At 35.3% G+C, this 25,147-nt stretch overlaps 1 protein-coding gene across 1 annotated transcript in view; it reads left to right on the forward strand.

The window, feature by feature from the left end:
* LOC136813972 (DNA-dependent protein kinase catalytic subunit-like) overlaps positions 1-25,147 on the forward strand; it is a 159,395-nt gene that overhangs the window by 34,063 nt on the left and 100,185 nt on the right. Inside the window, exon 17 of the mRNA XM_067070485.1 lies at positions 1,496-1,564. Within this exon, the coding sequence (XP_066926586.1) occupies positions 1,496-1,564 (69 nt within the window). The remainder of the gene's footprint in view (positions 1-1,495; positions 1,565-25,147) is intronic.

The following is a 25,147-nucleotide window of genomic DNA, read 5'->3' on the forward strand; positions in this document are numbered from 1 at the left end:
TAAATGGTCAGAGCCCTTAACCATGGAGGTATAAAGAAACAGGAGAAGTATGCTATTGTAACCATGCTCGCCCTACGATTAAAAAAATTGCGAGGTATGCATGCTCATAATCTCATATATCGTGCATTTTTAATGAGCTCCTTTGTTGATAGGTGAAATCTTATTGGCTAACTTAAGTGTTGGAAATAAGATGAGACGAGATTCATTGTTTCTGACATTGGTGTAAGAAAATATTTGGATTACAAAAAGGCCTGTAAACTTTGCAATCCTTCATCAAAGGACAAAATTTTTCGATCAACATTTTCTTCAAGGTGAACTCTATTGCTTAATACTTTCCTCCAACAACCTCCAGCGACTTTTTGTCTACAAATTGGGTCTGAAATTGTGTGTGCTTATACATAACTTTTTATTTTCTGGCTGGAGAAAATATCTTTTCAAAACAATATTTAATGGATGACAAAATTGAACGCAAACTTATTTCGTGGAGCTAAATTTTATTTTATTCTCGTATATTAGAAGGCTAGAAATCTTCGATGCTGATAGTAAGAATGTTCAGAGCAAACTTGAGTTCTACTAAAAAGTCGTATTTCTTCGGGCGAGCCTAGAATTTCTTTTGATTTATTACATAAAAGAAATCAAAAGACTTTAACGACCAATTACCGACAAATTCATCTCCTGTCTTTCTTTATACCTCTATGCCTTAACTTATACAACTTCTGAAAGAGCGAGGATTTTGAAATGAAAACATGAGACATTTAAACACACATTTTTGACGCATGACGAAACCGTTGAGAAACTCGTTTCCCGTCTTTCTTCGATCGCCGAGAAACACGCATGATTCCAATTTGCTTCCACATTATGTACATACTAAATATTTCATCTGCTCTAAAATATCGAACAATACAGGAATGCGAAGAAAGGGCACAGTACACGTTTTTTTTTTATAAGAACGTCGAAAATTTTTGAAGCCTTCCGATGTTCTAAACTTTTTGAGTTTTAAGCCTAAAAATGTTCTTAAAATGTTCTTATTTTCACCATTTTGTGAGTATTTTTGTGCAATTTCCTAAGAAATCGGGTGTTTTCGAGTCCACAAAGCCTTAAAATGTTCTTAACATGTTCTTAATATTTCGGCCATCGAAGCCTTATGTTCTTATATACTTTGTTCTTATAAAAAAAAAACGTGTATGATAAATAGCGAAGTATGCATGAGAAGGGATGGTATTCGAATTTTGTTTAAGATTTACAGTCAACTCCCTCTAATTCGAACTTCTACTATTCTAACCATTCTGTATTTCGAACTGAATGATTGGTCCGGCTCCCTTAGCTGAAAATCGTATGAAATCCTCGCCGTAATAAGAATGTTTCTTTTAATTTCATAGGAAATCCTTGGTTCCCTGAAGATCGAATTAGAGAGAGTGTCCTCCTTTCACTTCTTTCGTCGTTGGAAAATGACAAGTCTTTCAATATTTGACCCTTCTCTTCCTTTCATTAATAGGTCAGCATGGAAGCATTATATAAACGAGTTTTCCCTGCAATACTGAAGTTGGCATGTGGATCAGAGCAGGTTAGTTTTTTTTCTGAGTAATTGAACACCCCTATCTTACATCGCCGGTGGAACTTTTTTCTCAGTGGGGGAAAAAATTCCTATTGAAATCCCAATGAGGATCGAAATTCCCTTGTTGCGAGGTTAAAAAATTCGGTGGGAATGGTTTTGAAGTGCAATTTTAAACATTGAATTTCGAATGGGGATGAAAGAAAAGTTAATTTCCAGCTGGGGCCGAAATTCTAAGGTATTTTCCCACCGGGGACGAAATTTTTGTCAATCTCTCCAGTGCGGGTGGGCTCCCAGCGGGTCTATGACACAGGGGTATAATTAAAGAGTTGATTGATTTTCGCATTGTTTCTCATTCGAATATTTACAACACACTGTTGGTTAAACATTTCGCTAGTATTACGTTAAGGGAAGAAATTTTTGCGAAATTTAATTTCGCGGTTCACAGCTGGAAATTCGGTAGTTTCGTAGACTGGAGTCGTTTATAATGCATGTAATACTAATAATAAACACAAATAATGATACGGGATTTAGTTTGTATAAACGACTGGAAGAATCCGGTGTTTCAGCCTTATAAATACCGGGCCTAGCTACGCAGAAACTTGCGTAGCGAAAAAACAATTTATCAAGCAACAACAAACTCTCAAAATAAAATCAACTTAAATGAAACATTTTCAACACACAAATCCACACACATTTTATTTTCAAGAACTTTTTTTGAGCGGGAAAAAATTTTAATTGCGATATTGACACTTTTTTTTTTTTTAGAGTTAGTGCACAAAGGTTTCTAGACGACTAAAATTTACTTTTTTGCTTTATTTCTAATATGTCTGAATTAGTAGTTTCGCGGAATTTAATTTGGCGGTTGAGGGAGTTTTTGTTTGAAATATAAGCCTATTTTACCCTAGAGATCAATTTTAGAGGTATTTTTTTTAAATCCTGAGCATAATCGTGTTTCGCAGAATTTAATTTCGCGAATTTGTCAAAATCTGCAAAATTTAACTCCGCGAAAATGTCTTCCTTTAAAAAGAAATTAACAAGGCGATTGAAAGTCAGTTTTTTAATCACCGATGTGCTAATGTTGATTAAGCTAGTTCAAATGTCCCATCTGAAAGAGTCCTTTTGGATCTATTGTTAAGGCCATCTAAATTGGTGGACGGAGTTGCAGAAAGACAGAGGCGCCCACTGCTTCGAGGGTGGTAACAACAAAACGCCCAAAATGGTCTTCCAATAGAAAGCGTTTTTTTTTTATCGCGGTTGCATACAGAAACTCGCCAAATGTCCCTAACTGACTTTAGATTGGCCAACATGTTTAAGATGGATAGCATTGCTGTCTGCTGGTTTGCTGTGTCTTCGAATCGCCCGCACTCTTTGACTTCGAGTTGGCAGCCTTTGAAAATAACTTTGCAACAATGTTCTGCATTTCCTGTTTTTCACCAAGAAAGCAGTGGCATTGATAATACCATTGATATTCGGAATTAAATACAAAGGATACGTCAATACACTTAATTGCCACAATTCTAAGCTCTTAACCTCATATCGCATCAGGAAGCCATACAACAAAACAGGAAAGTTGCATACGAAATATGTGATAACATACAGAGACGCCATTTTAGTCAGCTTTCTAGTCTCATTAAAATTTTCATTACATCGCCTTAATTTCTTTAGCCTGGTAATGGAAACAATGTAGATTATGATGGTCAACAAGAATATGACGATGTTTCCCGGCGCTGTCAAATTCGACGCCATGCCGGGGCCACCAAGGGCGCCAATAGCCCATAAAACAGTCTGTATAATAGACACTAATGAATGGATAACAATTACCAAGTTATAATGCCAAGTCCTAAATTTTGCTTCGTAGTCTTGTAGAAAAGCGACTCTCATTAGGCGATCAAAGGCTATAACGGTAATGAAATAGCCGAGTGAAAATACGAAAAACAAGACAGGTGTCATGATGGTCATTTTAGCGGCACAAGAGATCATCTCGCTATACGCTATATAAATAACCGACGAAGTGTTTGACACTATAGAACTTAATACATCGTAAATCGAAATAATTAGAATGAGCTTCGATGACCGATTTCGCCACTCCTTTGTCTTGACTATAGCCCAAATAACAATACTATTGAGGATGAATCCGATTACCCCGAAAACGATAAATGGGATAACGAGGTTTTTTCGGATTTGATCAGGTGCGTCTTTTATGTCATCTAATACGGCTATACATACTTTTGTATAAGTTTCGTTGGTGTAAAAAGTCGAATTCAAAGTAGTAGTATTCTTCATGTTTTGATCGGAACTGCTTGGATTGCAAGGCCAACAATAATTTCTTGTCAATTTTCTCCTTATTCCTTGGCAAACAAAATATGAGTGAGGATCTATGTGAAGGCAAGGCTTCAAATTTTATTTATTTACGAAAAAAATACTGGGCACTAATTCAGCGTTCGGAAAGTGACGTTTTCAACCAATCAAACTCTATTCAGAAAGAAATGATCTGAATCCTATCGGTTTTGGATAAAAATCAAAGGGAATTTTTTCTTCACCAGAATTTACACGTTTTTTTTACAAGAACAGTTTTATAAGAACTCATAAGAAGCTCAATGTTGATGAAACAAAATATCAAAATTGAGAACAATTCCAAGATTCTAAGGTTTCAATAATGGTTGAGAAAATGAAGACAAATAGTGAATCAACTAGCCATATTAAGAACATTTTAAGAACATTCATTCTGAAGATCACGAAAAAAGAGGTTCAGTCAAAATATACTGGTTCTTATAAAAAAGGGCATGCATTTGTGTAATAAATAATGTGTTTGATGCATATAACAATGAGAATGTTTAAAAGGTGTTACAGTACGGGGTCCGCGTTTTACAAAATGTGGGGTAGAGATTCATCTCTATCCAAAGTCCAAAATGTTCTTGCATAACAGATAATTTGTTTTATTTAATTGAGCTATTCTAATATAGTGAAGATGTTGAGAAGGTGTTACAGTCAGGGGGTCTAAACGTTTAAACTATGGGGTTACTCCCAGTCCAAAATGTTCTTGCATAATAGATAATTTGATTGATGCAAATGAGCTATTCTAATATAGTGGAGAGGTTGAGAAGGTGTTACAGTCAGGGGGTCTAAACGTTTAAACTGTGGGGTTACTCCCAGTCCAAAATGTTCTTGCATAATAGATAATTTGATTGATGCAAATGAGCTATTCTAATATAGTGGAGAGGTTGAGAAGGTGTTACAGTCAGGGGGTCTAAACGTTTAAACTGTGGGGTTACTCCCAGTCCAAAATGTTCTTGCACAATAGATAATTTGATTGATGCAAATGAGCTATTCTAATATAGTGGAGAGGTTGAGAAGGTGTTACAGTCAGGGGGTCTAAACGTTTAAACTGTGGGGTTACTCCCAGTTCAAAATGTTCTTGCATAATAGATAATTTGATTGATGCAAATGAGCTATTCTAATATAGTGGAGATGTTGAGAAGGTGTTACAGTCAGGGGGTCTAAACGTTTAAACTGTGGGGTTACTCCCAGTCCAAAATGTTCTTGCATAATAGATAATTTGATTGATGCAAATGAGCTATTCTAATATAGTGGAGAGGTTGAGAAGGTGTTACAGTCAGGGGGTCTAAACGTTTAAACTGTGGGGTTACTCCGAGTTCAAAATGTTCTTGCATAATAGATAATTTGATTGATGCAAATGAGCTAATCTAATATAGTGGAGAGGTTGAGAAGGTGTCACAGTCAGGGGGTCTAAACGTTTAAACGGTGGGGTTACTCCCAGTTCAAAATGTTCTTGCATAATAGATAATTTGATTGATGCAAATGAGCTATTCTAATATAGTGGAGATGTTGAGAAGGTGTTACAGTGGGGTTACCCCCAGTTCAAAATGTTCTTGCATAATAGATAATTTGATTGATGCAAATGAGCTATTCTAATATAGTGGAGAGCTTGGGAAGGTGTTACAGTCATGGGGTCTAAACGTTTAAACTGTGGGGCTACCCCCAGTTCAAAATGTTCTTGCATAATAGATAATTTTATTGATGCAAATGAGCTATTCTAATATAGTGGAGAGCTTGAGAAGGTGTTACAGTCAGGGGGTCTAAACGTTTAAACTGTGGGGCTACCCCCAGTTCAAAATGTTCTTGCATGATAGATAATTTGATTGATGCAAATGAGCTATTCTAATATAGTGGAAATATTGAGTAGGAGTGACAGTCAGGGGGTCTAAACGTTTAAACTGCGGGGTTACCCCCAGTTCAAAATGTTCTTGCATAATAGATAATTTGATTGATGCAAATGAGCTATTCTAATATAGTGGAAATATTGAGTAGGAGTGACAGTGGGGTTACCCCCAGTTCAAAATGTTCTTGCATAATAGATAATTTGATTGATGCAAATGAGCTATTCTAATATAGTGGAGAGCTTGAGAAGGTGTTACAGTCAGGGGGTCTAAACGTTTAAACTATGGGGTTACTCCCAGTCCAAAATGTTCTTGCATAATAGATAATTTGATTGATGCAAATGAGCTATTCTAATATAGTGGAAATATTGAGTAGGAGTGACAGTCAGGGGTTTCACCCTGATCGAAAGGAAAAGGTCAAGGTCAAATCAAGGGAGGTGGTCAAGTTACAAAATATTATTTTAAAGGGCATAGGACGTATCAAAGTGTAAATGACAAAATAGTAAAGAATTTAGAGTGTTCTCCTTCAATCTAATAACCTCTTTTTTTAAGGGATACAGCCCCGGATATAACGATGTAGATTTTACAGATTGAAGATCTTATTGCAAATTCTCTTTGTTTTTATATTTTGCGAAACATTTTCGGTACTTTTGTATCATTTTAATTGGTTAGTTTGAAAGTGAAAAAGACTTTTTAACAACCTCTTTTTTTTTCGTGTGATGAAATAAATATCTTTTTCTGAAATATTATCTTTTTATTTTTACACGTTCCATCTTTTGTATACACGTTTTTTTTTTAAAGAAACTAGTTTTACCAAGCAGCCTCAATGTTTCTTAAGAAATCGGCCTTTTGAGCCTTAAATGTTTCTTACATGTTTCTAAACTTTTTGACATAATTAGCCTTGATTGGAAGGTTCTTATAAAAAACCGAATTAAAAATGTTATTTTCTCATTCTCAGCCTCAGCATGTTTCTTAGATGTTTCTTAGTTTTTAGGCATTCTCAGCCTCATGTTTCTTAAAAGTGTGTTTCTTAAAAAAAAAAGACGTGTACATAAAGTTTGTCAACGTGAAAGTTGAAAGTCACGTGGAGTTTTTTCAACTTTCAACTTATAAATTGTATGGTCACTCACTAAAAGATTTTATTTACTAGATATACAAAATACATACAAAATTAACCCTTCGTTCATCTTAGGGAAGGTGGTAGCCTAGAAATCTAAGCTAGATTGATTCAGTCACTTGGTAAAATCTGATGGTAAGTTGTGAATGAATATCAGTTTTTCAAGGCAAACTTAAAATTCCGTACATCATAAAAACCATTAAAGCACCGCGATAACGCCGTCAGCCGTATCTTGGCCATGTAAAAACTGGCTTATTGGTTAACCAGGCTAGGAAGGTGGAAAAGGGCTTCCTTTAAACGAAAACTTTTAAAAAGTTTATCCAAGTGAAATAGACTGTCTTTTAAGTTGCTAAGCAACATGGCATCAATTGGCATTTTGTGGTAGTCTTTGGTATAAAATCCGCAAGATCGCGCACCGTAGCTTAAAGGTTTTGTTTTTAAATAAGAGCTGATAAGAGTGATATTGTTTGCTCACTCATTAATTTTAATTCACAAGCTTTTAACATTGGATTGGTGCGGGTGTGGAGCAAGATTGGTCAGAAAAAGGAAAAGAAAAACATATTTTGATTATATCAGCATAATATAACAATAGCAAGATGCTGTCCTGATATGAAATATGTGTCTGATATGAAACAGAAACACTTATGTAAAAAGGAAACCTATGCTCTACGCTCATACATACGGTTTCAAGCGAACAAATGATTGACAATTCAATGATAAAGAAATACAAAGTCAAAATGTTCGATGACGAAAATAAAGAGATAAAATAGATCATCAGAAATGGTAGACAAGAAAATAAAAAAGCAAAGGTCAATGATTGTATGAAATCAAAAAATGAAGAAGAGGTGAAATTCTTTGTAGTATGCATAAGGGAGTGGTTTAACCATGTTCCTGCCATTGAGCTTAAGCTAGCGGCCAATATCTTAAGGCTTCACATTTTCTTGCTTGAGAAAGGTCGAAGATTCCTTTCTTTCTATCTTTAAAATCTTTAAGGCTTTAAAATCAACGGTACCTGCTATGCTAGTCTCGAGATTCATGAATGGTGTAAAAAATTAGTATAGTACGGTTATTTGAAATGCGTTTTTTATTAGCATACTATAACAAAAATTTATATAAGCATAATTTTTTAAATAAAATAATATAACTGTAAACAAAAGATAATTTATGAAAAGTGAGCAATTGAACCGTGACAAGGCTGAAAATTAACATAAATTATGAGAACTTATACAAAATTTTCAATTGTACGTGAGTTTTTTGATGACTAAAACCCCTGCGTGTAACGGTGTTTATTACTCTATAAAAATCATTTGTGGTGTTTAAAATGTCGTGGGGAAATCCCCTTTGTCCCAAATTATTTTGTCCATGATTCTACATTAAACCGTTCGACATGAGAACCATCAACACCCCTAAGACAATGTTCAGACGTTCCGTTCCGAAACGGTTCCGAAACAAGTGTGAACATCAAAATTTGAAATGTCAAAAAAGAAGACGTTACAAAGCAAAACAGATAGAAACGGTTTCGCGCCGGAGCGAAACGGAACAGTAACGTGTAAACATGGTCTAAGACCACTATGATTGATGATATGAAAAAAATATATAATATTCCGGTAGATTAAAAAGTCAGGAATTAACAATCATATCCTTCTTGTGATTGTTTCAACATGGAGAAGACTCTAGAAAAATGTTATTTATTATGAGTATTACGGCCAATTTGGAGAGAATATTCGACGCAAATTGAGTTAACCCTATTAGCCCCAAGCTATTTTGACTTTTGTATCCCCAGGGGGGGGGGGTAGAATCTACCACCCTCGATTATTTTCGATCTAGAAGAGCTATGGCCATGAAATTTGGTACAGATGTTCTCCATCATGATACAATTTTCCAGGAAGAAAAAAAAAATTGATGACGTCATTCAAAAACTGATGACGTCATCACAAAATTTCCACCTGTCGGAAAAAAGCCCAAATATATGGTTTACAAAAATGTCTATTACAGTCGAACCAATAAAGATATTTCGATTCTGTTTGAAGATTCTGAAAGGTAAAAGACTGTTTTTTAACATAATTGCCGGTTTTGCAATTTCTATGAAGATTTTTTCTTAAAATCTATGCTGAAGATGAGTAAAATTTTCAAAATTTGATGACGTCATAAATGATGACGTCATCATTTTCAAAAATTTTCTTTAGATTTTTTAAATTTGTATTATCAATGCCTATCACGTGTCAAAATTTTAAAATGATTGAATAAATAGTTTAGAAGTTATCAGCACTTTAAAATTTTGAGTTTTAAGGATTTTAGCTGGGTTTTATGTCATGTTTCACAATAAAGTCATAAAACCTGATCTGAACAACCTATGACCCTTAAATTTTTCTACAAGTACTCTTAATAAGATTTTATTAAAAGTCAGAAAGTTTCAATTCGTTTGAATAATTTTTCTCCGAGATATAAACAAAAGAACTCCAGCGTGGTAGATTCTACCCCCCCTGGGGCTAATAGGGTTAAAGCTCTTGGATAGCTAAAATATGATCAATTCGAAGTCTTACAGATTTTTGAATTGCCTGCTGCTTAAAAATCGCTAGCGGAAATGCTTCATGCGAAAATGGAAGAGTTCCGATTTAAGCGTATTATAATAAAGAAGATGAATGAAAATGTCATAATACAAGATATCAAATTGTTATTATAAAAAACGTGTAAAAACCAAGGTGCACTGGCAATCTTCTTACAATGTTCTTATTTTTTTCCAAAGTCCAGCCTAAACATTCTTATAACCTAGGTCCTAATAAAAAAAAATGTGCAAAAAAAAAAAAAATAGCTGGTTGGACGAAATGTTACTTTTTGACTTTAGATTGATGTCACTGATTGACATAACTAAATCTTAGCAAGGCTTGAAGATATGTACGATGGGATGAATTAAATGTATTTTTGGACCTACCGGTGGGGTGGAGGTCCTATAAATTAACCTTCGTTCGTTCGTTCGTTCGTTCGTTCGTTCGTCCGTTCGTTCGTTCGTTCGTTCGTTCGTTCGTTCGTTCGTTCGTTCGTTCGTTCGTTCGTTCGTTCGTTCGTTCGTTCGTTCGTTCGTTTCGTTCGTTCGTTCGTTCGTTCGTTCGTCGTTCGTTCGTCGTTCGTTCGTTCGTTCGTTCGTTCGTTCGTTCGTTCGTTCGTTCGTTCGTTCGTTCGTTCGTTCGTTCGTTCGTTCGTTCGTTCGTTCGTTCGTTCGTTCGTTCGTTCGTTAGCTTTCCTCATGATTGGCTGATAAGTTTTTTCTGATTTTTTGCACAAAGATGTGTAACTATAAACCCTCGAATTTGACGGAGCCCGATTTTCGAAGAAAAAAAATTTTTGGGCAAATTTGGGCCAAAAAAACGGGTTTTTTGGACTTTGTGAAAAATTGGATCATTAACTTTTTCTGATTTTTTGCATGAAAGTAGGGTACCATCATAGGTAGAAGATGGCTCAAGCAAATTTTTTCAAAAAAATTTTGTTGGCACAAAAAACGCATGTTTATCTATAAGAATCACTATTAATAAGCATACATCGATGTTCTTAGTTAAATTACTCAATTTCTTAATGAGATAGATGTTTTTTTTGCTCATGCGGGCTTACTTTTGAAGAATATATGTGTTTAGACATGAAATTTTGGTTGCTTGGCGTTTTTTTATAGAAAAACTGGCCAAATTCGATATTTGTTTTTAAGCACATTATCAATTACTTAGGTATTAGCTTTTCTCGAGATTGGCTCTTTGATTCTTTATGATTTTTTAGCACAAAGATGCATAACTATAAACCCTCGAATGTGACGGAGCCCGACTTTCAAAAAAAAAAAATTTAGGGGCAAATTTGGGCCAAAAAACGGCTAAAAAATGGGTTTTTTGGACTTTGTGAAAAATTGGATCATTAATTTTTTCTGATTTTTTGCATGAAAGTAGGGTACCATCATAGGTAAAACATGGCTCAAGTAAATTTTTTCAAAAAAATTTTGTTGGCTCAAAAAACGCATGTTTATCTACAAGAATTACTATTAATAAGCACACATCAATGTTCTTAGCCAAATTACTCAATTTTTTGATGAGATAGATGTTTTTTTGCTCACGAAGTCTTGAATATGAAAAAATATTTCAAGAGCATGAAATTTTGGTTTCTAAACGTTTTTTTTATAAGAAAAAACGACTAATTTTATATATCGTCACTATATGTGTTCTGAATGATTGTTTAATGGTGACGCTCACGTAGATATCAATTATATATGTGTTAAATGCATAACCAGGTAGATCCATAAAAGTATCACTTGTTTTGTTTTCATTTACCACTTGGTGGTGCTGCTGTTGTTATTCCAGCGCTGTCATCAACTTTGTAACATATGCATTTGTATCGTCCTGTTTGTGATCCGTAGCATTCATCTGTTCTAACACAATGACCCCCGCATGCATTAAGGGTGAATACACAGTAATTGAAACATGAGATATCGTTATTGCTACCTTGTTGGAGATGACACGCACCAAACTCTCTACATTCCCCCTCGACAGATAAAATCTTGACTGGATTACCTTGTTGGAGCAATAGGCAATTCGGCAGGTTGGATGGATCATCGTCAATTAACCCTTGCGTCACCAATTGATTGTTACATGAACGAACATAATTGGTTTGAACGACCATCATGTAAAACACAAAAACAAAACTGTTCGTCGTCTTCATATTTCACCCCTAAAAACATGAATATAAAGATGATTGATAGCTCAAGGATGCCCCTTTAAATAAAAAATATCGATAGAGCGATGAATAGAGAAGTCATTTCAGCTTGCGCTCAGTGAAATATGAATGCTTCTGCTAATCCTTCAATGAATAAGTTTCCTTCAAGAAGTATTCTATAGAATTTTGCGTATCAGACTAAAAACTTAGTGGCCACACGATTTTTGTATAAGAACAGACTATATAAGAACATAACTCTTTGATGGTAAAAATATTAAAAGAACAAGCAAGTTAAGAACATTTTAGAAGGCTTTGCGGATCGTAAAACACTTATTTTCTTTGACTTCGGCAAATGGAAAAAATACTGACAAAATGGTGAAAATAAGAACATGTTAAGAACATATTGAGGCTTTGAACCAATTTACAGTTAAAAATTTTCTATAAATGAAATTCTTAGGTTTTGTTGCCAAATTCCGATTCTGCCAAATTGTGTGGGTTGCGTGCGTGAAGATATAACCCTATGCGTAATAGTGCGTAGTCTAAAAAAAATAATATACGCGTATGGCCGATCGGATGATTCATCGAATGATTTATCGCATCGAATTTTTTATCGAACGGTTTATCGCATCGAATTTTTTATTGAAAAATTTACCGCATCAAATTTTTTATCGGATGATATGTGTCGTATCGAAAGAGTTTATCGAATAAATCATCGCATAATCGATTATTTCATCGCACAATTCATCGAATCGAAAGAGTTTATCAAATTAATTATCGAATATTTTATCGCAGCTACGGCGTTCCATACTTTCGTTTTCAAATGTGAAATATATTTGGCACGCGGGTTATGAGATTGAAAATGATATTTTCAAATGACAAATATATTTGACATTATGCTTATGATGAACAAAAACGGCAAATTTTCAAAAAACATCTTTGATATTCTGCTTTACAATCATACTTTCAAAAACGATTTTATGTCCAGTATATTTGACATTGCCCCTGGCGGCTAACAACTGGTGAAGACAAATATACATGCCATTGGACTGCTCAAAATATTTTTTATTTTCTCCCGCCGAAAACAACTGCATCGCCTCGAAAATCTTTTTTGCCATTTTTTCCGCATAGGCATGGAAAGAGTTAAAGTCGAGTCTTACCTCAGATACTGTATGAAGCTGATAAAAAGAATTGGTCCTTTATACACCATTTTTGACACCCGAAGCTATTGCCCGGCAATTATTAACATCCCTTACGTAATTCCAGAATCTTTCCAACCTTTCAAATCATACCGACATAACATTTTTGGCAGCGTGCAAATGCATAGAAAAAACATACAGGCCTTTATAATCCGATCGCCTAAAAATTTTGAAGCTACTTTTTTACCTACCTAGTCTGTTCCCGTTGTTAAGTGGCAACGAGAAAGCTATCGTATGGTATATATTTAAAAAACGAACCTGCTATATATTGAAGAATGTAAGAAATAAACCAAAGAGCTCACCTTTAGGCTGGAAGTTCAATCAGATTTAAAGTGTTCTCTAAGCAGTCTTCTTATTTTCTGTCTTTAAGCTAATCTTTCACCGACTTATATATAAGATAGATACCGGTTTTTTTTATAAGGGTACAACTTAGTAAATGTAAGACAAATTAAGGGAATGTTTGACCTCAGATCTCAAAAAATTACTAAGGAAAGTATTGATTTAAGCCTCTAAGTAAAGAAATTAAGCTGTTGAATATATTTCAAGAATATTTTAGCTTGAAAATTTCGAAAAATAAGACCAGTCGGTTGATTTCGTGTTCCTATAAAAACAGGTTTATCGAATTAAACTGATTATTCTTGATTTTTGCTTGAAAAGGCGATCATTAAATCTGCATTAAATCTACGACAGCTGGTGAAAGATAGTATCTTCGATTGGTATCGGTCGAAAGATTTCCTCTCACAAGTTTGTTTCTTCTTGATTCGTCCGTAAGGTGAAGCATTGATAAAGTTTTCCTTCCACCTTTTTTACGATATGACATGGCTGTCAACAAATTTTCACTGGCAAGACCAGTTTCCCTCTTCAATGATCGACTTGAGCCCTTATCGGTCCTTACGCCGGCCCTAATTTAACGACGACCCTTATTTAACGCCGGCCTTTATTACGCCACAGCCTGATTTTGGGCTTACACTAATTAGGGCCGGAAATAACGCCAAAATTTGTTAGAATGGCTATTTATGCTTCAATTTACATTAAAACATCATTTTTCAGTAGTAAACTGTTGAAAATTCCTGAGTTTGATTGAATTGAAATTGAAAATCAAAAGTTTTAGATATGGAGTAACACAATGGATAATTTTTTATCTTCGAATCATACCTAAAATCTTTTAAATAGAGAAAAATGGTCAAAAATTAACACCACTTTTAAGTAAAATTTGCAAAATTTTGGCCCTTTTTACACCGGCCCTTATTACGCCAAGAGCCTAAAAATAACGCCAATAAGGGCCGGCGTAAAAAGGGCCGATAATGTAACACAAGGGTGACTAACACGTCTTTGGGCATCCAGACGCCAGGTTATCAATTTTCCGACTGTTCCTCTCGGGTTAAGAAGAGTATTTCATCTTTTTAACTTATTTGAATTCAAAATTGGTCCATGATTTGAAAGTCATTCGAAATGAAGTTCCATTGAAAATTTGGAAAGGCCCTTCATGGAAATATGTGGCTGGGAATAGATACCTTTTCATAACACCAAAATTTTTGAAGCCTTGGGATGTTCTTTTCGAGCTTTAAGCCTAAAAATGTTCTTAAGATTTTGGCCATCGAAGCCTGTTTTGTATAGTTTGCTCTTATAAAGAAAACGTGTATAAGCATACAAGAATGCCAATTTGCAGATTTTCTAAGTATAACAGCATATACGCCAACGTGAAATATTTTTTAAGTCGTCAATTTTTTGCTGAAGTAAAAAAGACCCTCCCTGATGATGACTAGCCACATTCCCCTGTTTCCGAAATCTGAAGCTTTTTATTCGAATTTCTGAGATTTTTCAAAAAAAATTGGTTCGGGTTGAACCCGAATTATAAGAATTATAATTCATAAGCATACAATAAGCATATGCTGTGCCTGGATGCTTTGAAAGCTTAATCGCATACATGAGCCTGACCAAGGGGCAGACACTTGCTTATAAAAACATGTACTGGAATCAGCAAAATACTTGGCTCAAGAAAATACACAAAACATACGCCTCGAAGATCAAAGGTTTTGGCACAAGGTCTAAATATTTCTCAATTAAGGAAGGTCATTGCAAAATAATAAGTGATCATTAGTATTTTGCGAAGATTAAATCAACTGCACTCAAATTTCGATCCAAGATAACATTCTTTTTTGGGTATCCCTCTTGATTGGCAAGTTAGATCAATAGATTAAAACAGATAGCATTATGTGAAAACAGGAAAATAGGCGAAGTCAATTATAGAGGTTATAGAACTATAACAACTGCGGTCTTTAATTGTTATCGAAATTTTAAAGTGGCACTATGTTGAAGTGAAAATTTAATGAGTTCAGAGATAAAAACAGTGCTCCAGACTTGTGCGATATAATCTTTCTGTATTGAGCAAGGAGGTCTTAGATATTCAAGATCAGATTTAATGTCGCCTTGAAAGTTAGAGCAATAGATTAAAACAGATGGGAGATAAAGAAAACAGGAAAATACGGTAAAGTCAAATTTCATTTAAAATGATGGAGGTCAAAGCTCTGTCATCTAATTCTTTGTATGCGGTTTTGAAGTGAACATTTGATGAAAATTAGTCTGCCCGTTTCCCCTATTTCAATGTTGAATTCAGAGAGAAAAACAGTGCTCCAGATTTGTGCGTTATATTCTTCCTAGAATGAGCAAGGACGAAGGTTCCCTTTTCTTTAGCGATCTACTCTAAGGTCCCCAATTGTAGGGGGGGGGGTCCGAAAAAAAGGAGGTCCAAAATTTTACCTCCGAAAACCCTAAAATAAGGCAATTTAAATTAAAACCAGGCTATTCAGAGAAATTCAGCTTATGATAGCTGAAAATATTTTCAAAAATGAATAAACGGGGGGGGTCCTAATAAGAACATTTAAAAGTTTACAGCCTATAACATTTGAACGCTCGTACAATAAGTAGAGCATTAAGCTACGGTGCGCAATCTTGCGGATTTTTTACCAAAGACTACCATGAAATGGTATTGATGCCACGTTGCTTGATGTTCAGGAACCAAGAGACAGATCTAGTGTGTAATTGGAGAAATCCAGGGCGATGAGTGTTAACCCTTTAGGTACTCTAAGATCCCGAATAAATATCTTCCCCCGTGTATTAAAACCCCCATTGTTTTGCACAATGATGCAAAATGGCAATACCCAAAATGTGACGGAGCCCGATTTTCAAAAATATTTTTTCCGGCCAAAAATACCAGAAATATGCCGGAAAACCAGCTTTTTTGGCATTCTCTCGAGATTTCACCATTAGTTTTTTTCTGATTTTTTGCACAGAGATACACGTTTTTTTTTATTAGAACACCTAAAGTTTGGCTGAGCCTGGATGTGCTTATTTTTTTAGCAATTTTCAGCCTAAAATGTTCTTAAATGCGTTCTTAATTTTTCAGACTACTCTAAATCGACAATATGATACAAAATAAAGAGCACTTAAATTTGGCAAAATTTGGACAATATTTGACTCTTGACTTTTGAAGATCCACCCCTAAATTCGGTTAAAACTGCTCAGGGGGGGTACCAAGTCAGTGTACTGGACCATAGGGTACTAACTTGATTTTTGGATTTTTTTCCAAAAAATTAGACCACCACCCTTTTAGTACACTGTACTAACTTTTTTTCACGGTCGGGGCTTTGACACCACCCTTTTAGTACACTGTACTAACTTTCTTCCACAGCCGGAGCTTTGATACCACCCTTTTAGTACACTGTACTAACTTTCTTCCACAGCCGGAGCTTTGATACCACCCTTTCAGTACACTGTACTGACTTCTCCATGACCGGATTTTTGATACTACCCTTTTAGTACACTGTACTAGCTGTTTTTTCGATCAGATAAGTTTAGAAACCACCCCTTATAGTGCACTGTTCTAATTTCTTCTTAGCCAGATAAGTTTAATTGCCACCATATACAAAGGTTTTGAAGCATTTTGCTAGGAAAAGCACCAAATTATATAAAAGGAAAGATTTGAATATTAAAATACTTGAATCCTTATATAGTACAAACACTGAAACAATGAAACAGACAAAGCAAAGTCAATCAAATAGCTGAAATTAGCACGTCAAAACACTCAAAACCAACTTTGAGTTATTTCCCTTCTTGTGACTTGATTTCTGGTTGTCTGGCAATCTGTAGCAGTTTTTCTTTTTTGAAAAATAAAAATGAAAGACTTAATAACATTGTACACAAACTGAAATGGAAAATCTTTTATCAAATGTAATATTATACAAAATATATAAAAAGGTGCTTTCCGCGGGGGGGGGGCACTCCAGGTAAGTGACCTACCGGACGTGCGGCCCTTAAGGGTAGGTTTTTTGGACTTTGGAAAGTGCACTGTAAGGGTTGATTTGTGAGCAAGTGGGAAAAAATGCACTGTAAGGGTGTAAAATTTGAGAAATTTCAAAAAATTTTGCCCTGAAAAGATTTTCGATTTTCAGCCAAATTTTTCCTGCACTGTAAGGGACCGATTTTAGAGACCTGATTTTTGGCCGAACGTATGGTCGTTTTCACCCCCTCCCCCCGGTGATTTCACTTATATACAGATTTTTTTTCAATTAACATCAATCCAACAAGGTTGCTAAAAAACATAAAACAATAGAGCGGATTTGTTTTTATAAAACTTGAAAGCTTCGATTCGAACGTTTACACATTCAAATTCTTGTTGTTGCCATAATGTAGATAGGGCCTTAAAGAAAACGTAAACAAGATTGGAATTAAGACCGGTCTCCACTTGCGCATACTGCGACTCTGAAACAAATCCAATCAAGTAAACAGGAAACATTGGGAGAAAATCAGTGTACCAATTTGTATAGCTTAACCAGCCTCGACTTGAAGGTCTCGGACCAGCTTGGACCTGGCAAATTAGGCCAAATATACATGGGAATTCACTGGGTTTGTGTGTTTTTACCACTGAAATTAGTACAATGTACTAACTTCTCAGTGTGTATCAATTCAGAACACCACCCTTTTTAGTACAGTGTACTAACTTTTTCATTGTATTTTTCTCAGAGGACCACCCTTTTAGTACACTGTACTAACTCAATTTAATCTAAAAAATACACCACCCCACCAGCTATGGGCCAGTACACTGACTCGATACCCCCCCTGAACTGCTTAAAAAGAGGAAAAAATTGTAGTTTCTTGTCATTTTTTTCCAAACTGAGGCTGGGCATGTTCTTAAGATGTTCTTAATTTTTCGACGAATTTCAGCCTATATGTTCTTATAAACTAGATTCTAATAAAAAAAAAACGTGTACGTATTAGCAATGCCCCAAATGTGGCCGATTCTGATTTTTAAGAAAAAAAATTTTTCCGGTCGAAAATGCCGGAAATATGCCAGAAATCGCCGTTTTTGCAGATTTTCATTGGATTTTTTTCCTTTGTTTCTTCACTCAAAAAAGATGACAATGCCCACTATCAATCACGGTTCATGATTTAATTGTCAATAAAACTGATTTTTGCAACCGGAACTTTCTATTTCTTTTTTTCCCTACTCCTCTTCCTTCTCCCCCCATCAACAATCAATGATGAAATTTAATGTGTTATGCATTTTCGCTAAACGCTATATTTTCTGACTTTTTTTTTTCAATTTTCTCCTCATTGGTGCTATCTCACTTTCATCATCTGGTAGGTCCAATCAGCATCCAGCTTGTTTAGGTTTTTGAATGAGTAGTAAATGGGTCAGTAAAAATTCACCTCGTAATCAACATAAAGAAATGTTTCATTTACTAGTTTAGTAGCTTATCACAAAAATGCCAGGTGAACCTATTCGTCTCCAATCTATTTACACGCTTTTTTCAATAAGAATGGTCCATTTTTCCAAATTTCCAAAAAGTCCATTTCATCATGGATATTCTTAACTTTTTTGGAAAAATTATTCTAAAATATTCTTACAGCATTCTTAGGTTAGGATCCTAATTCTAATTCTAGATTTAACATTTACTACATACGTCTCAAGCATAAAATTGGCATTTTTGTGAAAGGAGTGAGCCTTACTTGGGGGTACGAATTGGCAATTTATAATTGAAAATGCTCTAAAATGGCGTTCTTAGCTTGACAGAGCTTGAGTAGCCAAATTTCATGATGGCAGGGGGGGGTCAGTGTACCAGAGGGTGGCATGTATCCTGGGGTGGGTGGGTGTTTGAGAAAAAAATTTGTCATGTACTACCTGTGTACTATAATTGGGGTGTTGGGTCCAAACTCGATTTTGATTTTTACTACCTGTGTACCAAAATAGGGGTGTTGGGTCCAAAATCGATGTTAACAGTGTGGAAACAAAAAGGTTAAGAAATTATCTGCTAAAATAGAAATGTAAAGTTGTTCTATTATAAATTGATCAAGCCAAGTTTGTCCAAGATCATTCTTTGGAAGAATGAAATTTCTTGGAATGAATTGAAATCCTACCAGATCCCACTGAAATGAAGGTTTATCGAGTCAATGTAAACATTTGAACATTTGAATTCAAACATTCAACATTCGTACATTAGAGGTGCCAACTCTCACGCATTGGGTGTGAGACTCATGCATTTCTACATGGTCTCACGTAATTTTTGAAAAGTTTGATTTCTCACCCATTTTGGATTTTTGAGAAAAATTTTCCTGTTTTTCCGATTTTTGGAAAAAAGTTTTCCCAATTTCTCGATTTCCCGATTTCCCGATTTCACGATTTTTGGAAAAATGTTTACCCGATTTTCCGATTTTCGGAAAAAAGTTTCTCTATTTTCCGGATTTTTCAAGGTAGTACCCGGTAGTAAATGGGGGTATGGGGTGGTTTTGGTTTTTTACCAGGTACTACCTGGGTAGTAAATAGGGGGTATGGGGTGGTTTTGGGATTTTTCCATGTAGTATGGTGTACTTCAGGGGTGGGTGGGTGTCAAGTTTTGAAAAATACCTTGTAGTACACATACATGCCGCCTTCTAGTACACTGACCCCCCCCTGATGATGGTGATATTCTTAGCATTATTCTTAATTTTGGCCATTTTCATCATGGACATTCTTATAAAGTATATTCTTATATAAAAAAAGTGTATACAGTACTTACAAATCACATGATCTTACACAAGAAATACAGAGGTAGAACATACAGGAAACTAGTTAATCAAGAGATAAGAAAACTATTTCGAAAATCAAAGATTTTTTTGATACTTATCTTTTTTTTTACCTATTGCAAACATCAAAAATTACAAGAATTACAAAAGTTTTTTGCAATTAAAAATTCATTAACTTTTTCACAGTAACTGTAGCGAAAAAGAAGGGATGAATAACTTACATTACTTAGGCCCACGCAGTATTATACTTATTACTAAAAAATATTGTCCAAAACAGTGTGACTCAGATATAAAGATTATTCAACCCTATAAATATTTGACTTTTTTTGGATACACTAGTGTTGGTCTATGTTTTATTTTAGAAGGCGGCTTTACTTTGACCTGAAATCAGATCATGATTGTTTTCTGCACACCACGCTGAAAATGGTACGAGTGAAAACAAACGACCTTACAAATAAGCGTTCTCGATTTCATTAAGACTGCCCAGCGCTTGGAATGGATCGGGGACAGCGATAAAGTTGTGACATTGTGTTTAAATACAGCGGATCGTATCAAAGACATTCTGTTTTGACCTCCCGGTCGTGTTATAGAATTAAATATTCTCATCATATGGTTGATGTTTAAGCTCGTTTAAACAGGTTTACCGTGCGCGTCTAAAAATATGACCATCTGCTTTCAGGTTATTTTAATTAAGCTCAAAATGCGACTTCAAAAGTCAATCCAATCAGTAGCGTGATTGGGGCAAACTACTAAGGTAAAATTTATAATTTGGTAATTTTCCCCCCTTTAACTACCGTTCGTATATTTTAAGGGTTCGACCTATTTGCCACGGAAAAAATGAAGGTTCGACCTATTTGCCAAATGCCGGCATATGCCGACATGAGCAACCACAGAATTTACCATCACATTTAGCTTTATTTTTTGAAAAATATCAGAAATTTAAAGTGACATGTGTATACTTTGAGTTGAAAAATGTATGATTATGAAATCTATTTTGATAAAATCTAGTTCAAAATTGAACTTTCAATAAACTTTAAAAAAAAAACTCTTGGAAATAGGTCGAATCTCTCTTGTCGGTAAATGCCGACACCGACAGAGAAATCGAAAATGCTCTTGTGGACATATGCCGACAGCGATACGGGAAGGGTTAAAGTGTGAACAGGTGAAAGAGGGCTAAAATTAGCGATCGGAAACGCCTTTTTTCACCCCTTAAAAATCCACTACTAAGGGGGTGAGGGGGTGGGGTTATCGCATCTAAATTGGATCTTCGTTAAACAAACTTTTCATAAATATGTAATAGAAGCCCGGGGGGGCAGTTGGGCAAAAGGACCGACGGGTATGTGCGGGTCCTAAGGGTACCTTTTCCAATATGTTTAAAATGCACTGTAAGGGTCGGAAAAACTAGAGATGCACTGTAAGGGTAGAAATTTCGGAAAATTCTTGAAAAATCTAGATATTTTGACCAAAAATGCTAGAATTTTGACCATTTTTTGCACGAAAGGGATCGAAAATTTGGGGGAAAATGCACTCTAAGGGTATGATTTTCACTGATTTTTGCTGCACTGTAAGGGTGCAATTTTAAAAGCCAATTTTTGGCCCGCACATACCGTCAGTCCGCAAACCCAGTGCCCCCCCCCCCCCGGGAATAGAAGTGACCTGAGTAACCAATTTTTTACATAGCTGACGTTAATAGGGTTTGTTTGCGGGTTTGTATGTAATATCGAGATGGATATATGTTGTGTGCAGTTTTTCTTCTTTGTAGTACCAGTAGAAATCGCCCTTTTAATAGACCTTATCGGAGTTTTTTATTTTTCTAAAAAAAGCGATGCATTGTGAGATTGTTTCGGGAGTAATCTCTTAGGAATTCCTTGAGGGAATTCTATTGTAATACTCTCGAAACAATCCCACAATATATCGTTTTTTTAGAAAAATAAAAAACTCTAAGATCTATAATTATATGGTTGGTTACATTTAGCTTAGATTTGTAAAGGACGAGCGGGGCGATAAATCCATAATAGCCCCGCTTTTTTGTAATCGCCCTGATGTAAACAAAAATTTCTATTGGTTGAAAGAAAAGTATCGTACGATATTTTGATTGGTTAACAAAATATCGTACGAAATTTTTAAGCCAATCTAAATAAGACTGTCAGTCGAATGTTTTATAGTTTCGAATGTTTTTATAAGTTTCGAAAAGAATAGCGATTGAGTGTTCTTCAATTCTTTTTTGACCATATAATTAACGTGGAATAACATGGTATTCTCGGGTGATTTTGGATTAATAACCCCTCGTTTCATTGAAAACACTTCAAAATAGCCCTCACTACGTTCGGGCTATTTTGAAATGTTTTCAATAAACCTCGGGGTTATTAATCCCAAATCACCATCTAAACTATGTTATTACTAGTACTTATGACACAGCAACGAGCCAAGTTAAAACCTTTTAGGTAGGAACCATCCTTGTTGATAAAAGAAAAGTGAAAAATCTTTTGGCAGAATCGGGGAAACATTTGAAAAAAATAAAATTCGCGTATTCACACACAAGATATCGCAGATTTACGCATTCACTCAAGTTTTTTCAATTCAAGCATTCTCGTATTTTTTTCTATTTTCATGCATTCTCGCAACTGAAAAGGCCGATTCACGCAAACCACTGTGGGGCCCCTTTTAGAAAGTAGTTCGTTGGAGTCGACAAAAACCATTCTGTTGCCCTTTTTTTTCAATCGCAACTTCTTGAGGCTGTTACTTTCGTTAAAACGAGAACTATTTTCCTAACTATTAAAACTATCATGCTCTAATTATTATCCAACGATGTGACGTGCACTTTGAAAAAGACAATAAATCTAAACCTCCGAAAGGTTTTTTGCAGAGTTTTTTTAGGCGGCTAGCTGGTTCGTCTCTCGAATTATTCAGAAACTTTTATTTTTAGTGGAAATGTTTTCATTTGAATTTTGAACTTTGGGAAAGATGTCTGAAAGTCTTTAAAGTCTTTAACAAAAAGTACAATTTTAACATTAATAACATTTTTTTTCTTGTTTTGTGAAATTTTCTGCAGCTTGTCTGTCGTCGACTTGATTGAATTTGGATAATCTGAACTTTATTTAGCAATAAAAACGTTAATCCAGAAGAAAAAACGCAAGTAAAAGAACATCCAATAACGAGAATAGAGTAAGTCTTGGTGAGAGTAAATACATCAGCGTCGTATTAAAAATAGTAATATCATACATCGACAAGGAGTCGAACCAATCAAAAAACCTGTACTCTTACAAATAGAAAATGTTACTAAATATATACAAATAGATAGAGTGAGATTTGTTTAGCTTGGTCAAAGCAAGTATCGAACGGCGTGAGGAAGATAGCCAACCAATGAAAAGCTCCAGGATTGTCAACTTAAGAATATAGAACACTTTAAGGACGTTGAACTTTGTTTTGAAGATTGGGAAGGAGTGATTACCTAGGAGATCCCCATAACAACAATGGCAGGAATACTCTCCTTAGTTCAGAATGTGACAATAGTCAATAATTGGACGCATATGGATAATTGGACGTCAATCAACAATCAGACAATACCTGTTTGCATTTCCATTCTTGACGATATTAAGGATGCTCCGCCAAAAGTCCGTAGAGAACTAACGATTCCTTATATCATCATTGGGACACTCAATTTTGTTCTTAATTCGATCGTTGTATGGGCTATTTTAAAGACCAAGCAATCGGCCAATCAGTCAACACGGCTAATCCTTATTGTGTCAGTTTACGATGTTTTAACGGCCGTTATAGGGAACATCTCCTACTGCTTGTATATCAGAGAGAGTGAAAATCTAAGCTGTCCTTTCAAAGCAGGGCTAATGATAATTTCAGCATTCTTGGTCTGGAATATTGGATACTTGGTCGCTATTATAGCTTTTGATCGACTAATGCGTGTTTTGCTGAAACAGAATTATTCAACTAAATTCAATTCACGAAGATATAATCTGGTGCTTGCGATCCCGACTATATTTTCAGTGTTACAGACTATTTTATGGGCCATTGGAGCACTTGGAGGTCCGGGCCAGGCAGCCGTCCTAACAGCACCTTTGAATTACGTCATTTATTCGTTGACATTGGTGTTTTATTTTGTTTCCATCTATAAGCTAAGAATCATCCAAAACAACAGCCTAATAGTGACCGAGACTAGAAAGCTAACTAAGATGGCTTCAATATATGTCGGACTTTATTTCTTGTGTAATTTTCCCGTTCTACTCTATCATAGTCTGGTCAAACGCCTTTTAAAAGATGTGGAATATTGGCAGATCAGTACAATGTCGTTCTACATTTTCTTTATTCCAAACTTGAACGGAATGTTTAATGCAATTGCTTTCTTAGCGAAGGACAGGAGGACCAGGACTTTAATGAACGATATTTACCAGAAATGTACCCGGAATGCGAATGTTCGGCAGATTCAGGTGGCACCGTTGGCAATTATCGGGGATGTACCGACAAAACAATCAACCATGGCTGATCGTTCGTCATCCATTGATGAAACTAAATCCCCCGAGAAACAAACAAGTCCCGTGTAAGAATGGCGACTTTCATCGGCAAAACAATTGACATAATCAGTTGAAACTTTGCGAGACTAGTTCGTTGCCTGCTGAATCGGATTTTCAGTCATTACCCAGGCCTTCAACATATCTCGAGCGCACTTTCCGTGCTTAAAAGACTGATGACGAGATATGTCGCAATGGCGTGGTGCTCAAAAATATCGAAGGATTCGAAAAAGTGTCATTTGATAAACTGAAAAAAAAATAAAAAATCGTCAAGCTTTGAAAATTTGAGCTTTCTGACTGTATTTTTTTTCAATCAGTCTCGAACCCTCAAACGAGATAACAATATATTTCGTTTTCAGTTTTTTTTGGGACGGCTCGTGGAAAAGCCGCGGTATTTTAAAAACAGTAAGTTAAAAAAGCCGCAGCTTTTTAGATACGAACAAATAAAAGACGCAGTCGCCAAATGGTGAATGTATTTTAACTTGAATTAATTGTTTTAAAATTGTAAATGAAAAATGATTTAATTAACCAAGACTTTAAAGTTAAATAAGTAAAATTCGAATTCTTTTATCTTCACTTCTGGTCCTATTATATCTTTTAATTCGTTTGCCTTATATTTGATATTTGATATAAGAAGTCAAATGCTTAGGTGGGGGACTTAGGTAGATCGCCCAGAACTGCCCAGTCACAAAGTGGATAAGAGATCTTCATTTAGCGACCGTTTCAGTCGGGTTATAAAATCTTGGAAATGTTATCTTCTCTTATCAATGGGTTGGGTAAACATTGCCTGTAGAACCTAAGAAAATATTTATTTGTATCTTGATAAG

Source organism: Clytia hemisphaerica, unplaced genomic scaffold, assembly GCF_902728285.1.
Source record: "Clytia hemisphaerica strain Z4C2 unplaced genomic scaffold, Clytia hemisphaerica genome assembly, whole genome shotgun sequence".
Classification (NCBI taxonomy): domain Eukaryota; kingdom Metazoa; phylum Cnidaria; class Hydrozoa; order Leptothecata; family Clytiidae; genus Clytia; species Clytia hemisphaerica.